Source organism: Sceloporus occidentalis, unplaced genomic scaffold (genome assembly GCF_023333645.1).
Source record: "Sceloporus occidentalis isolate IW3139 unplaced genomic scaffold, rSceOcc1.0.p SCAF_1, whole genome shotgun sequence".
Classification (NCBI taxonomy): domain Eukaryota; kingdom Metazoa; phylum Chordata; class Lepidosauria; order Squamata; family Phrynosomatidae; genus Sceloporus; species Sceloporus occidentalis.
Window position 1 is genome coordinate 126,173,372 of NW_028316981.1, and position 13,349 is coordinate 126,186,720.

General features: G+C 40.3%; 1 protein-coding gene across 7 annotated transcripts in view; it reads right to left on the reverse strand.

The window, feature by feature from the left end:
• MAP2K4 (mitogen-activated protein kinase kinase 4) overlaps positions 1–12,755 on the reverse strand; it is a 67,844-nt gene extending 55,089 nt beyond the window's left edge. Inside the window, exons 1-4 of one of the 7 annotated variants that reach the window (XM_089534532.1) lie at positions 10,202–10,480; positions 9,833–10,095; positions 8,837–8,908; positions 1,512–1,544 (exon numbers count right to left, since the gene is read on the reverse strand). In XM_089534532.1, the coding sequence (XP_089390658.1) occupies positions 1,512–1,544; positions 8,837–8,855 (52 nt within the window). In that variant the 5' untranslated portion in view covers positions 8,856–8,908; positions 9,833–10,095; positions 10,202–10,480. Of the gene's footprint in view, positions 1–1,511; positions 1,545–8,836; positions 8,909–9,832; positions 10,096–10,201; positions 10,481–10,754; positions 12,138–12,511 lie in introns of those variants that run through there. The other 6 variants (XM_089534542.1, XM_089534551.1, XM_089534570.1 and 3 more) reach the window with 6 other exon arrangements.
• Between the last annotated feature and the right edge of the window lie 594 nt (positions 12,756–13,349).

The window sequence follows — 13,349 nt, forward strand, 5'->3', positions numbered from 1 at the left end:
GACAACATTGCTAAGTACTAAGACTTCATCATCCATGGGAATAGCATTGTCTACAACAGGGGCAAGAGATAAAAAAAAACACTAATGTTCTGTACAACAATGAATATGCTGACAGGGAAAACACTCTATGTGACTATGCAAGTTCTTTCAGCCACCACTTAGGTCTTTTCAGGTTGGGGTTTTTTTTTTGGGGGGGGGGCTATTTTCTCCCTTTGATTTATTAAATATATATATATGATTGATTAAAAATGTGATTTCCCATGGGACCAACAGTACCAGATTACAAGTGATAAACACATTTATGATTTTATAAAAGCTGAGTGGTAAGATGTGGTAGGCTCAAGCCAACTGCTTTGCACATCTTGGCCACAACCAACACCCTAGGGAGTATCAGACATAAAATCCCCACACAATTTACAGTCATTACTGACACATCAGTCAGCTTAAAAACCACTCATCATTTTGAAATTAAATAGGTTTATGTTTAATACATATATTTATTAACTTCACACATCCATTATTCACATAAAAATGAGAATATATGCAATCTGAATTAATGCATGATGGACATGTGCAACTATGCAAGATTTACACAGTAAAAGAAAAAATGCTAGCAATGCTATGTTTTGGTCTCCAATAAAGTTCCCACTAAAGCATGGCAGGCAAGATATAGTGAACATAGCAATAAAAAAGGAAAGCCATAAGAGAATCAAACAATGAAAAAATTAATTGTGCAGAACTTCCATTAAGCATCCAAACATGGGTTGACATCCACCAACAAAAAGTTTTTCTGACCTTTAAGCACAGCTGGGCTTCACTGGATGTACTCAGTCTTTGAAAAGATAAAACTTAGTACATAGAAAACATACTGGGTTGTTAAAATTAAAACACTACAGCTCCAAGGTGGGAGCTCTGATTCAGTAGAAGAACATGTGTTCTTCCTGTATCTGAGGTCAATATTTTATTGGCCAGCATTTCCAGTACATCTCAGACACCAGTAGTAGGTAAGAGGAATCCAAGAGATCATGGAAATCCACTGCGAGAAAGCTAAACAGTACTGAAGCGGTGGTCTAACAAGTATAAAACTGTTCTTAAGCAGTTTGATAAGCAGGGGAAAGAAATCTAACTGAAATACATAAAACCACTGAAAGAATAATCTCAGTACTTATGAATAGTTTTTCAGAAAGTTGTCCAAGATAATACCTAAAGCCAAACAGAAATTATTTCATTACATTTTATTTGGAAAAGTGCAAACATCCCTCCTTTGTTACGATTTAGCTATAAGCTATGGAAACACATATCTAGTTTATCTTCCAAGAAGGGAAAGGTTCATTGAAGTACCATTTACAGATCTATGGAATCAGAATTTGGAAGCACGATGTAAAATGGAAGCTCTGCCCATGTATTAATGCATGGCTGGTTAGTTAGATCAACAGTGGACACATTCCCAGTACCAAGAATGATATAAAAATAAAATAAAATAGCAAATACTATAAAAACATGTAGCTTACTTTGTGCTTTTTCACAGAAGTTTATCTGAAAGCCTAAAGCAAAAAAAATAAGTTCTAGTTCATTTACTGAAATTACAAATTTGCATAACCTTTAAAATCACATTTAATGTTCATTTTTTTTAAAAAAGTGAAACACCAAACAAAAAGTTTGACATAGGCAAAATGACTGCCTGACTTCCAAAGAAAGGATTCCAACAATTTCAGCTTTCTTGCCAACAGTTAGTGCCTTCTAGAGTTATACTATGCTGTCCAAAACATCAGCAGAAAATCAGATGGATATTCAGATCAGATCAACTACGGAGGTTAAGTATTAGTTCATTGTTAACTTTGTTAAGAACAAATGGTGATTTTCATTTCTTAAACTTTTTTACTAGTAAGTGTCTCATGTCATCTGTAACAAAATGATTACAAATAAATACTTGAAAATCAATGCATTCGGAACACTTCCTTCTTCAACTTTTGTACTTTAGAGATCAGACAATGAATGCTCTTGTATGAATGTTCAAGTCCTATACAGTATACCTATACAGTCACACCACCAGTATATATCTAGCTTTAATTTTACACATGCAGGCAGATGTCTTTTCCAGCGTATATGCAAATACAGTAAAACCTATTTGTTCATTTTGCACAAATAATGTATGCCTCCTCTACCAGTTGTGAGATGAAGCAAGAAAATATCTAAGTCATTGTCCACTGATGTTATTTTCTGAAATTTATGTTAAGCATTCTGCACATATTTTAAGGTTATCTTCCACAGCTACTATTAAAGAAAGCCTGAAAATTTCAAGCTGCTAAATTCTGTGCCTAATACCAATTTCCATGTCTGTCACATAACTCCACTCATGATGTTGCAAAACATATGTATCTTTGCCATGCTGATCTTTTAACCAAATATTGTAATATAAAAATGCACAGGTTATTATTCTACAGAGTATATAACAGTAAGCTTAGTAGTAATAACGTAGTAATAACCGTTGTGTCCTGTTCACCCTCAGCATCCAGAAATCAGAAACCCATTGCATTTTGTCATGCAAACTCTATTTCACTATAGGCCAGCCTATCTACCACTGCTGCTGTTGTTAGGCCTTTAAGTCATTTTCGATTTATGGCGACTCTAAGGCAAATCTATCATGGGTTTTCTTGGCAAAACCTGTTCAAAAGGGGTTGCCTTTACCTTCCTCTGAGGTGAGAGAATGTGGCTTGCCCAATGTCACTCACTGGGTTTTCATGTCCGAGCAGAGATTTGAACCCTGTCTCCAGAGTTCTAGTGCAAAGCTCATACCATGCTGTTATCCAATATATATTCCACCCATGATTTTTAAAGATCATTCAAGTATGATATGCAGCGGATATTTTATTCAATCATCATTGGTAGCTTCTAACAGTGACAGCAGTTTGTCTGTCTTAATTTGCCATTATTATGCATATTTGGCAAAAAGTTTTAAAACCACAATTTAGTTTGGTTGCTTGAACATTATGTTGCCTCTGTCTTTTACAATCAAACTTGTATCAGTCTCATCTTAGAAAATGAAAATAAAAACGCAGTCTAAAATTACTTGATATGCTTTTGATTTCTAACACAGGGAGAATCAAAGCATTAAGCAAGGTTTCCTGCAGTATCTCATAGGCAAATGGGTGACAATTTAAATGCCCTTACATGTAAACATGAATAAACAAGTGTATAGATCAGATGACAGTAAAAGAAAAAACACACTTTTTGACACTGAAAGTTGCAACCAATGTCTGTTATAGTGCATATACAATTGTCAATATAATGAAAGCTCCAGGCCAGATGTGTTCATTTCTGAAAAAGTACCAAGCTGATAAAATACCTTTCAGGTTTTATGAAATAAAATCTCATTAGCATTCTTACTTTAAATATTGTTGTCAACAATTTCAAAAAAATATGCTAGTTTAGACTCTCATAACAAGTAGACTAGTTAAGTAAACAAGCTAAGACAAACAAAGCTGAAGGGATTTGGAATCATAAGCAAACCAAAGGAAAGAAACTACAGTACTTTCTGGCATATGACACCAGTATGGAAGCACAATGAACCCACTCATATAGCCCAGCCACTAACATAATTTGCTACCCAGAACTAAAAATTACATTCCCTAAAGTCTACCTTTTTGAGGGAAAAGAGAAGAACAACCAGTGAGCAAATTCAAAAGATACAGTACCACAGGAGGCTACTTCAGGCACAGGCAGACATGCACATACACATAGACATACACACAGGTGTGAAGGAAAAAGAAGAGGAAAGAAAAATGATCAGACAACAAGTTGGCAGAGGAGATCACAAAAGCAACCACCATGGCCTTCACAGTATAGTTTTCACGGTAAAGTAACTGATATTCTTTCAGAGTGTACCACTCTGTTATAATAAAAGACTTTTCAGATCTCCAACAAGCGCTGTTTGCTTCTGTTGACAAATACCCATTGAAGCAGGATATTTCACTGAACCCAAGTTCTATAAGCAGGTAGGAATAACATGAACTGCACTCAATGATTCTATTTTCATATTTTATGCTGTCTGCAAAATTGAGAAAGTTGTCTTTCGATCGCGTAATAAAGAGGCAGAAAGGAGATGTACACAGGACATTCAAAGTATATGACTGTAATAATAAAAACTGAACAAAAACAAGCAAAAAAACAAAACAAAAGAAAACCAAAAGAAAACAAAACCTATTGGGTGTAATGGACCAAGAGTTGAAAGACTGCATTCCTCACCCAACTGGAAAGAATACAGGTATCTGATTTATCAAAAGATTGAACATTTAACAGATGTGAATCCCAGACTGTCTATAAGTAGAATGGCTGGCCATACCTTTGCCTATGAATTACAAACCCATCTATACAAATAGAAAAATTACTTTTTCACCTACCATGAACACCTCAGGCCCTAGTATGATTCACTCTCTCAAGCAACTTTATAAAATGGCATGCCTCACCATGTAATCTTTATACCAAATATAGGAAAAACTGAGAAGGCTTTTAAAAATAAAATGAAATTATACACATCAAGGAGCTGAGACACAGCTCACAATACAGTGGATCCTTGTTATACGCTGGGGTTTGGTTCCAAGATCCCCCATGTATAACAAAATCCATGTATGCTCAAGTCCCATAAGTATAATGACATAGCAAAATGGTGTCCCTAATAAAAAATGGAACATCAAAGTAAATTTATACTTTTTTGGAACATTTTCAAACCATGTATGCTTAAATCCGTGTATAAAAAATCCGTGTATAAGAAGGACCGACTGTACTGGCTTCAAACCAAATGAGGTGTAGTAATACAGGCCTAGTATTGTATTATATTTTCTTCAGCCTAGAAATGTACAGAAAGATTTCTAGTGTTAAAAACAAAGGAAGTAAAACTATTACCCTGAAAACACCAGATCCCATTTGATCTTGGAAACTAAGCAGGGTCAGCCCTGATGAGTACTTGGATGTGAGATCACCAAGGAATACCAAATGCTGTAGGCTAAAGTTCAGAGGAAGGCAATGGCAAGTCACTTCTGAGTATTCCTTGTCTAAGAAAACTGTATGAAATTCATGGGGTCATCTTCAGTTGACAGGTGACTTGAAGATGTAGAGAAAGTTTCCACATTAAATTCTCACTTCACCAAATGACTAAGATTAACCTGTCATCCTATACTATCCTGTAGTGGAATTGTGCATTCAGGAAACTGAAAGTTCTACAGGACTGTTTCTGACTCTCAATGACAATTTAGCAATAGCAATAGCAAGTACATTTCTATACCGCTTACCAATGTACTAAGCGGTACTATGGTTTGCAAAGTGTAGGCTAATTGGCCCCAGCAAGCTGGGTACTTATGACTCTGATCCAAAGATTCACAGGCTTTCCAGTATCTAACGGAAGCTCACTAGCATGCAGAATTCTGTGTTCGCTCCAAAGACTGGTGGCTCCTTACATGCATTGGAATGTCATAACTATAGTTTTTTGTGGGTTTTTTGGGCTATGTGGCCATGTTCTAGAAGCATTTCTTCCTGACGTTTCTCCAGCATCTGTGGCTAGCATCATGCTGGCGAAACATCAGGAAGAAACTCTTCTAGAACATGGCCACATAGCCCAAAAAACCCACAAAAAACTATGGATGCTGGCCATGAAAGCCTTCGACTTCATGATGTCATAACTATTTACTGAGGCATTAATGTATCACAGTCACGATGTCAGGGTTTGAACACATCTACTTATCTGTTGTTGAAAGGAGTGTATAGAGGTAGTGTGAAAAGGTTGTTCAAATTTATATATAAAATGCTTTCCTTTTTTCTTTTTTGCAGTAAGACATACCTAAGTGTGTGCTTTCTGATTCAGTACATGTCCCTCATCCTGCACAACCTGATACAAATTCTGAGCAAGTTTCCTTATTTCTTTAAAAAATGAAAAAGCACAAGGAGAACCAGAACAAGCCATAATGTACAATGTTTAGACCCTATTTATTGTAAATATTCAACTCTAATCTAAAAGCCCTATTCAGCTATAAGCCAACAGGTTTTAGGTTACATAAGCTCAATGAAAACAGACTTTCCCATACAGAATCCTGCGGCCATTCAGATGTTGTTGGGTTCCAGGTCCCATCAACCTGGTCTGGCTTATGGGAGTTGCAGTTTAACAACACTTAAAGGGCAAGAGGTTCCCAGCTTTCCCCTCCAAAATAATCAGTGAACATACATTTGATATCAATTCAAATCAATTGTTTAAATAATGAGTGGTGCAGGTGAATACCCCTTATCCAGAATTCTAAAATCCTAAATACTAAAAAATCTGAAATTGTCCACATGGATGGCTGAGATAGTGACACTTTGCTTTCAGATGATTCTGTGTACACAAACATTTTTTTCATACACAAAATTATTAAAACAATTATGTATTAAATTACTTTCAGGTTATGTGTACAAGGTATAAATGAAATATAAATGAATTTCATGTTTAAATCTGAGTTCCATCTCCAAAATATCTCATTATGTACGTATATGCAAATAACTGTACAAATATTCCCAAAAAATAAAAAATAAAATCTGAAATCCAAAATGTTCCTGGTCCCAAACATTTCAGATAAGGGAGATTCAACCTGCACCCAATTAACATGTCGGTATGGCTTCCCTCAGCAGAAAGGAGAAGGTGATTTTTCCCACCACACTAATTCCTCGCAGGCTCCTGTACTCTGGAGGGCTTGGGAAGCTTCTGGAACAAATCTGAAGGAGGGCTACATAAGAGAGGTAATAGTCCTGTTGCATGACACAGGTTAGCTCCCATAGATCTTTCAATGCTGATTTAATACAATTTGCTTAGTTTTCAGCCATTATAGTATTTGACCTATCAAAATAAATGCTATTTGGGTCATCATGTAAGATTTCTTCCCTGGAAGTTAACATATGTGACAGGGAAAGCACCATACTACAAGTATTTAGAATATTCCATTTTCTAGCAGTAAAAACAGGCAAGCAGGATGGAATAAAGTCTCCTGATTTCTTCCTCAAAGGCAACAGGCCCTACGAAAGCCTGTATGAAGATGAAGAAAATATGTTTAATGTAATAAATGAAGGCTGGACTTTTAATATATTGTGGCGTGATATTAAATTATTCACTCCTGCAATTTATTGGTGTCATTACTTACTACTCATTTACTGGTATAGTTCAAGCATTCTGTTGCACTGAGTGCCTTTGGTGGAAATAAAGACTGTGCCAGAGTCATGTATGTTTAGATGTCTCTGCATGCCCTATGAGGAGCAACTTATGGAGTTGGGTATGTTTAACCCGGAGTAGAGAAGGTTAAGAGTTGATATGATAGCCCTCTTTAAATATCTGAAGGGATGTCATATTGAGTGAGGATGGAGCAAGTTTGTTTTCTGCAGTTCCAGAGACTAGAACTAGACACAGAGCAATGAATCCAAACTGCAGGAAAAGAGATTCCACCGCAACATTAGGAGGAACGTCTTGACAGTTAGAGCTGTCTGACAGTTGAAAACACACCCAAGTGTGGTGAAGTCTCATTCTTTGGAGGTTTTTAAATAGAGACTGGATGGCCATCGGTCGGGTGCTTTGACTGTGTTTTCCTGCACATCAGGGGGTTGGACTGGATGATCCTTGAGGTCTCTACCAACTCTAAGATTCTATGGTTACTTACTATACATGCAAAAGATGTAGCTACTGTATAAGTAAACTGCACAGAATGGTTTATCACATCCTTGCAATAAGCTTTTACTTAAAATGAGAAGGTTTAAAAACCTATCCCACATCATTTCAGGCATAAGAGTGATTTGAAAGATCCTTTGGTACCATAACATTGTAATGCCTGAAAACATTAACTTCATGGGCTGCTTTCCAGCACACAGTGGAACTAACACTTCTTCCATGGGGCAAAACAAGCAGACAATCAAAACATTGCTGCTGCAGTGTGGTGAATTTTTTGAACACCCACATGTTGGGGAGCTACTGAACACTGACTATTGTGTGCCTGTCCTACTGTTTCTACTAAATAAAAAATTGAGGAATGTATTCCAATCATTTCCCTTTTACCACCGAATGACATCTAGAAATGATAGTAGAGTAGGGGAAACACATGGCCCTCCCTTTGTTGTTGGACTCTGGCTCCCATCAGCACCAGTGAGCATAGCCATTGACCAGGGTGATGAGAACATGTTGAACATCACTCTTTCACCATCTCTGAATTAAAGTATAAAACAAAAAGGGAAGGAAAAACCTTATTTCAAATTATGTAAATCAACACTTTTGAAATTGTAAAGCAAAGATTAGCAGGCAAGGATTTAAGAATTAGACTGAGCATACCAGCAACATCTGGCAAGGTGTGGGTTATTTTGGTTACACACAGTAACTCAATATGTATCACACTGCATTTCCAAGTACTAAACCAAAAATAATACAGTACACTAAATAATAAACTATAGGATGTTTACATATATAACATGCACATGGGACACTGTGCATTTGATGTAATTACATAATCATGTATAGTCAGAATATGACTAAAAATCCAAATATTCTTTTCCAATAGTGCCTTTATCCATCTAATACACATTCAGAGACAGGGAGAGAGAAATGTTCAATAAATGAGATGTTACTACATACATAATTTCTGAAATGCTGGCCTTTTATAGATATTCTAAACAGCAGGACAAAAGGCTAGTCTACAAACTCAACTCACTGTTAAAGCTCAGTTATATGCACAGTTCTACAGTCTGTATATATTAAGGTTTCTCCAGACACAGAAAAATTCTTATATGACACGTTGGTGTGTGAAATAGAATGCAACCAATACAATGAATGTCATACCTGACAACTGCAAACACATGTCTTCTGCTGCACATACAGTATATTTGCTAGGAAGTGACAATCACAGTTTCTCTGCATATAATTATTAGAGGAAAGGCCATGTTAGGCTATTGCTGCAAAAACAATGAAAATTCTGGTGGCACCTTAAAGAATAACAAGTTTGAATAGGCATAAGGTTTCATGGCCTGCAGCCCATTTGTATCTGAAGTTGTGGGCTGAAGACCGTGACCGTTTATGCCGAACAAAACTGGCATATGACAAACATACGATGCTATATTATACTGAGCCAGACTACCAGTCTATATAACTGAGTACTATCTACTACTTTAACTGGCAGCAGCTCTCCAAGACAGATGTCTTTCACTACACTGCTACCTGAAATCCCTTGAACAGGAGATGCTAGGGATTAAATCCATGAGCCTGCGCATGCAAAACAGAGCAGCCTTTTCAGAGTTGCTGCTTCCAAAAATGCAATGCCAATGAGCAAAAACCTTGTCCATTGTCCAGCAGGAATAAATGACATTAAGCAGGGTGAAGAAAGGATAGATTAGGCTTAACACAATGGCCTAAATCCAACTGCTAGTTCCTACTAGAGTAGACTCCTTGAATCTATGTAATTTACATAAACAATGCTTTACCACTCAGAAATTCACTGGGTTTTATTCTCATTAGAATTAGCAACTGCATCAATGCCATCACTTACAGGCATTCCACAGCACTACTTTCAGTAGTGCAAAACTAAATTCATATTCATTACATTGTATATGCCACAAATTTTTAACTCTAGATAAATAAATAAATGTACAAGGAACCCAATGTGGAGTCCAGGTTGTGAATATTTAAGGCATATACTTATCTTCATACTTTTAAATGCCTTCCTAACCTACAGCTGTATTTTTCCTGAGTTTTGCTAGATGTAAAAGAATAGAGATAAATCCTTTCGGTAGTGAGTCTAAGCTATGTGGTAGTATTTCCACATTAGCTTCTCAGAAATACCTGACTCAATATGCATGCCTATTAAGGAGGCACAACGGCATTGAGAAAAGGACTTTTCAGCTGTTATCTCTCATCTCAGATTCATGCACACTGCCTCCTTAAAAATGTTATGGTCCTCTCCTTCCCTTCAATCTCCTCTGGCAAAGGTGGGAAGTGTGTAGCCAGGGAGGTGTTGCCGACTACATCACTCCTAGACAGCAAAATGGTGAGAGATGGAAGAATTGCAATTCAGCAACATCCAGAAGACTACATATTCCTCATTCCTGCAGAGAAGCAAATGAAGAGAAGCATTCAAAGACCACTCCTCATTTCCTGCATTTCTCATTAAATCTGGATTGACCATGAACCTCCAGTTTCAGAAAGGAATACCTTCAGTTTGACGAAATTGAGGCTGTCGTACATTGGCCACATCATGAGAAGGCATGAATCATTGGGGAAAGTCAGTGATGCTAGGAAAGGTAGAAGCCTGCAGAAAAACTGCAAGCCAGATGGACAATCAGGGAAGTCAAGGACCTGGGCCTGCAGGACCTGAGCAGCAAAGCCTAATTCAAAGATAAAGTATGTAGAGAGATCATGTAGCACCTCTGAGACTAACTGAAAGAAAGAAGTTGTCAGCATGAGCTTTCGTAGACCAAAGTCTACTTCCTCGGTCCATAGACTTTAGTCTACAAAAGCTTGTGCTGCCAACTTCTTCCTTTCGGTCTCAAAGGTGCTACAAGATCCCTCTGCATAATGAGCAGCGAGGTTGAGGAGGTCTTGGAAATGTCTCATCCACAGGGTCGCCATGAGTTGAGGCCTAATATAGGACAGTTAACAACAACAAGTCAACCTATAAATTCCACCCCTTTTCTCTCCTCCCTGCAGAATGACCCTTAGTGACTCCTACGTTTTACCTCTACATCTTGTCACTGTTGCTGTGTACCTTCAAGTCATTCCTGACTTATGGCGACCCTATCACAGGGTTTTCTTGGCAAGCTTCTTCAGAGGGGGTTTGCCACTGCCATCCAATGAGGCTGAGAGGATTTCACGGTCTCCAGTCGTAGTCCAATGCTGAAACCAATATACCATGCTGGTAGTCCCCCCCATCTCCTCCCCCCCAAACACGCACCCCAAGGAAAAAGGCACAGTGAGGTAAATACAGAAATAATCCAGTTTGATACTATTTTAACTGCCATGGTTTCATCCTATGGAATCCTGGTAATGGTCCTTTGTTGTGACACCAGGGCACTCTTATCAGAGGAGGATAAAATATCTAAACAAACTACAAATCCCATAGCACTGAGGCCGTTAAAGAGGTTTCAAATTGTACTATTCCTACAGTGCAGATGCTTAACACAGAAAGGAGCATTAAAGTTGGGTATCACCACTTCGGTGCCCACAAGTAACCTCTCCCAGCAATTACAAAGGGCAGGAGAGAGAAGGCTCAACATCTTACCAAACTACAACTCCAACAGCATGAAGCCAGGGCAGTTAGGAGTGGATTATTTCTGCAGCCCTGCAGAGCTACCTCTTCACTCAATACAACTCCCACAAAAACACACACACACAAACACATGAGCAAAACCCTCTTCTGTTTCCACCTTTCACACTCCAAACGTGTCTTAAACCCGGCTTCTCCCTAACAAGCCTTTCCAGTCCACATCTTCCCTTGCACCTTAACACAGCGCTTAAGCCTCCTACACACACAAGTACCCGGAAACCACAGACAAACACAAAGCCACACACACTTCCCAGGCCCTAAGGCCAACCTGTCATGGTGTTTCCTTGGCCAGATTTGTTCAGAGTAGGGTTGCCTTTGCCTTCCTCTGAGGCTGAGAATCACCCAGGTTGTATTCACACTGGAGAGATATTCTGGTTTAAGTGGCATGCTGTGGAATTCTGGGAAATGTAGTTTGCTGTGGTCCAGAGAATTCCACAGCACTGAGCCATGCCACTTAAACAGGATTATTTCTCTGGTGTGGCTGCAGCCCCAGTGTAGTTTCCATGGCTGAGCTGGGATTTGAACCCTGGCCTCCAGAGCCACAGGTCCAAAACACACTGCAGAAATAACCCAGTTTGAGACCACTTTAACTGCCCTGGGTCAGTACTGGGGAATCCTGGGAATTGTAGTTTGTTGTGGCACCAGAGCTCTCTTTCTCTGTGTGAAGGGCTCAATGTCTCAGAGACACTACAGTCCCTAGAATCCCCCAGCACTGATCCAGGGCAGTCAGAGCGGTCTCAAACTGGGTTATTATTTCTCTCTCTAGTCTGGGAGGTCCAAAACACAGAAATAACCCAGTTCGAGACTTCTTTAACTGCCTTGGCTCAATGCTAGGGGATTCTGGGAAGTGTGGTTTTGTGAGACTGGATTTAGCCTCCTCCTCCTCCTCTGTCAGAGAAATCTCTGGAGCCACAACAAACTACAGCTCCCAGGATCCCCCAGCACTGAGCCAGGGCAGTTAACGCGGTCTCGGAGTGGGTTATTGTTATTATTTCTGCAGTGTGTCCCCAGACCCTTCCCAGGCCTAAATACAGACACAGAAAGCCCCGTGGCCCGTGTCTGGGGCCTGGCCCTCCTTCCCTCAGGCCTCCTCCTGGAGCCCTGGCCAGAAAGAAGGCCAGAGGAGGGGAGGGAGGGGAGGGTGGCCTAGGGAGCCTGGGCGTGTGGTGCTGAGCGAGCCCCGGCGCCCGCTCCCTTACCCTGCATGCTGCTGACGGTGGTGTGCGCTGCCTGGGAGCCGCCACCTCCGCCGCCGGGTCCGGAGCCAGAGCCCGGGCCGGGAGCCGCCATTGTGCAGCACCAGCAGCAGCAGCAGCAGGAGGAGGAGGAGGAGCGCGCCAGACAGGGAGGGAGGGAGGGAGGGAGGGAAAGAAAGAAGGACCAGGGAGGCTGCAATGCAGCACAGCCGCCACAGACCGGCCCCTCGCTCTCCTCCTTCGCGGGACTCCGGGCTGACTGAGGGAACGACAGCCTGGGCCTCCGCCTCTTCCTCCTCCTCGGCCCCGCTCCTTCCTTCCCTCCCTTCCTCCCGCCCTCACGGCATCAGGGACACACATACACCACTCCTCCAGGCCTACGAATGGAGGGTCCCTCAGCCACAAAGACTGGACAGGGAGGGAGGACTACTCTTATGAGGAGGGTGTTGTGATGGTGTGCCATCCTCCAGCCATTTCAGACTTTGTGGCCAAGCCATCCTGTCGTGGCAAATTTTGTTTTTGCCACTGCTGTCCCTCTGGGGCTGAGAGAGTGTGACTCGCCTAAGGTCACACACTGAGTGTACATGGCCAAGTGTGTTTCTTCAGACAGGGTTGACTGTTGACATCCCTCTGAGGCTGAGAGAGTGTGACTCGTCTAAGGTCACCCTAGTGGGTTTCCATGGCTGGGATTTGAACCCCAGTCTCCCTCACAGTCCTAGCCCAATGCTCAAAACATGGTTATCATCATCATTTATTCATTTATATCCCACTCTTTTCCCAGAGCTGGGACCCAGAGCGGCTCACAACATTAGAAGAGCAATACAGTTAAAAACCTGGAAAC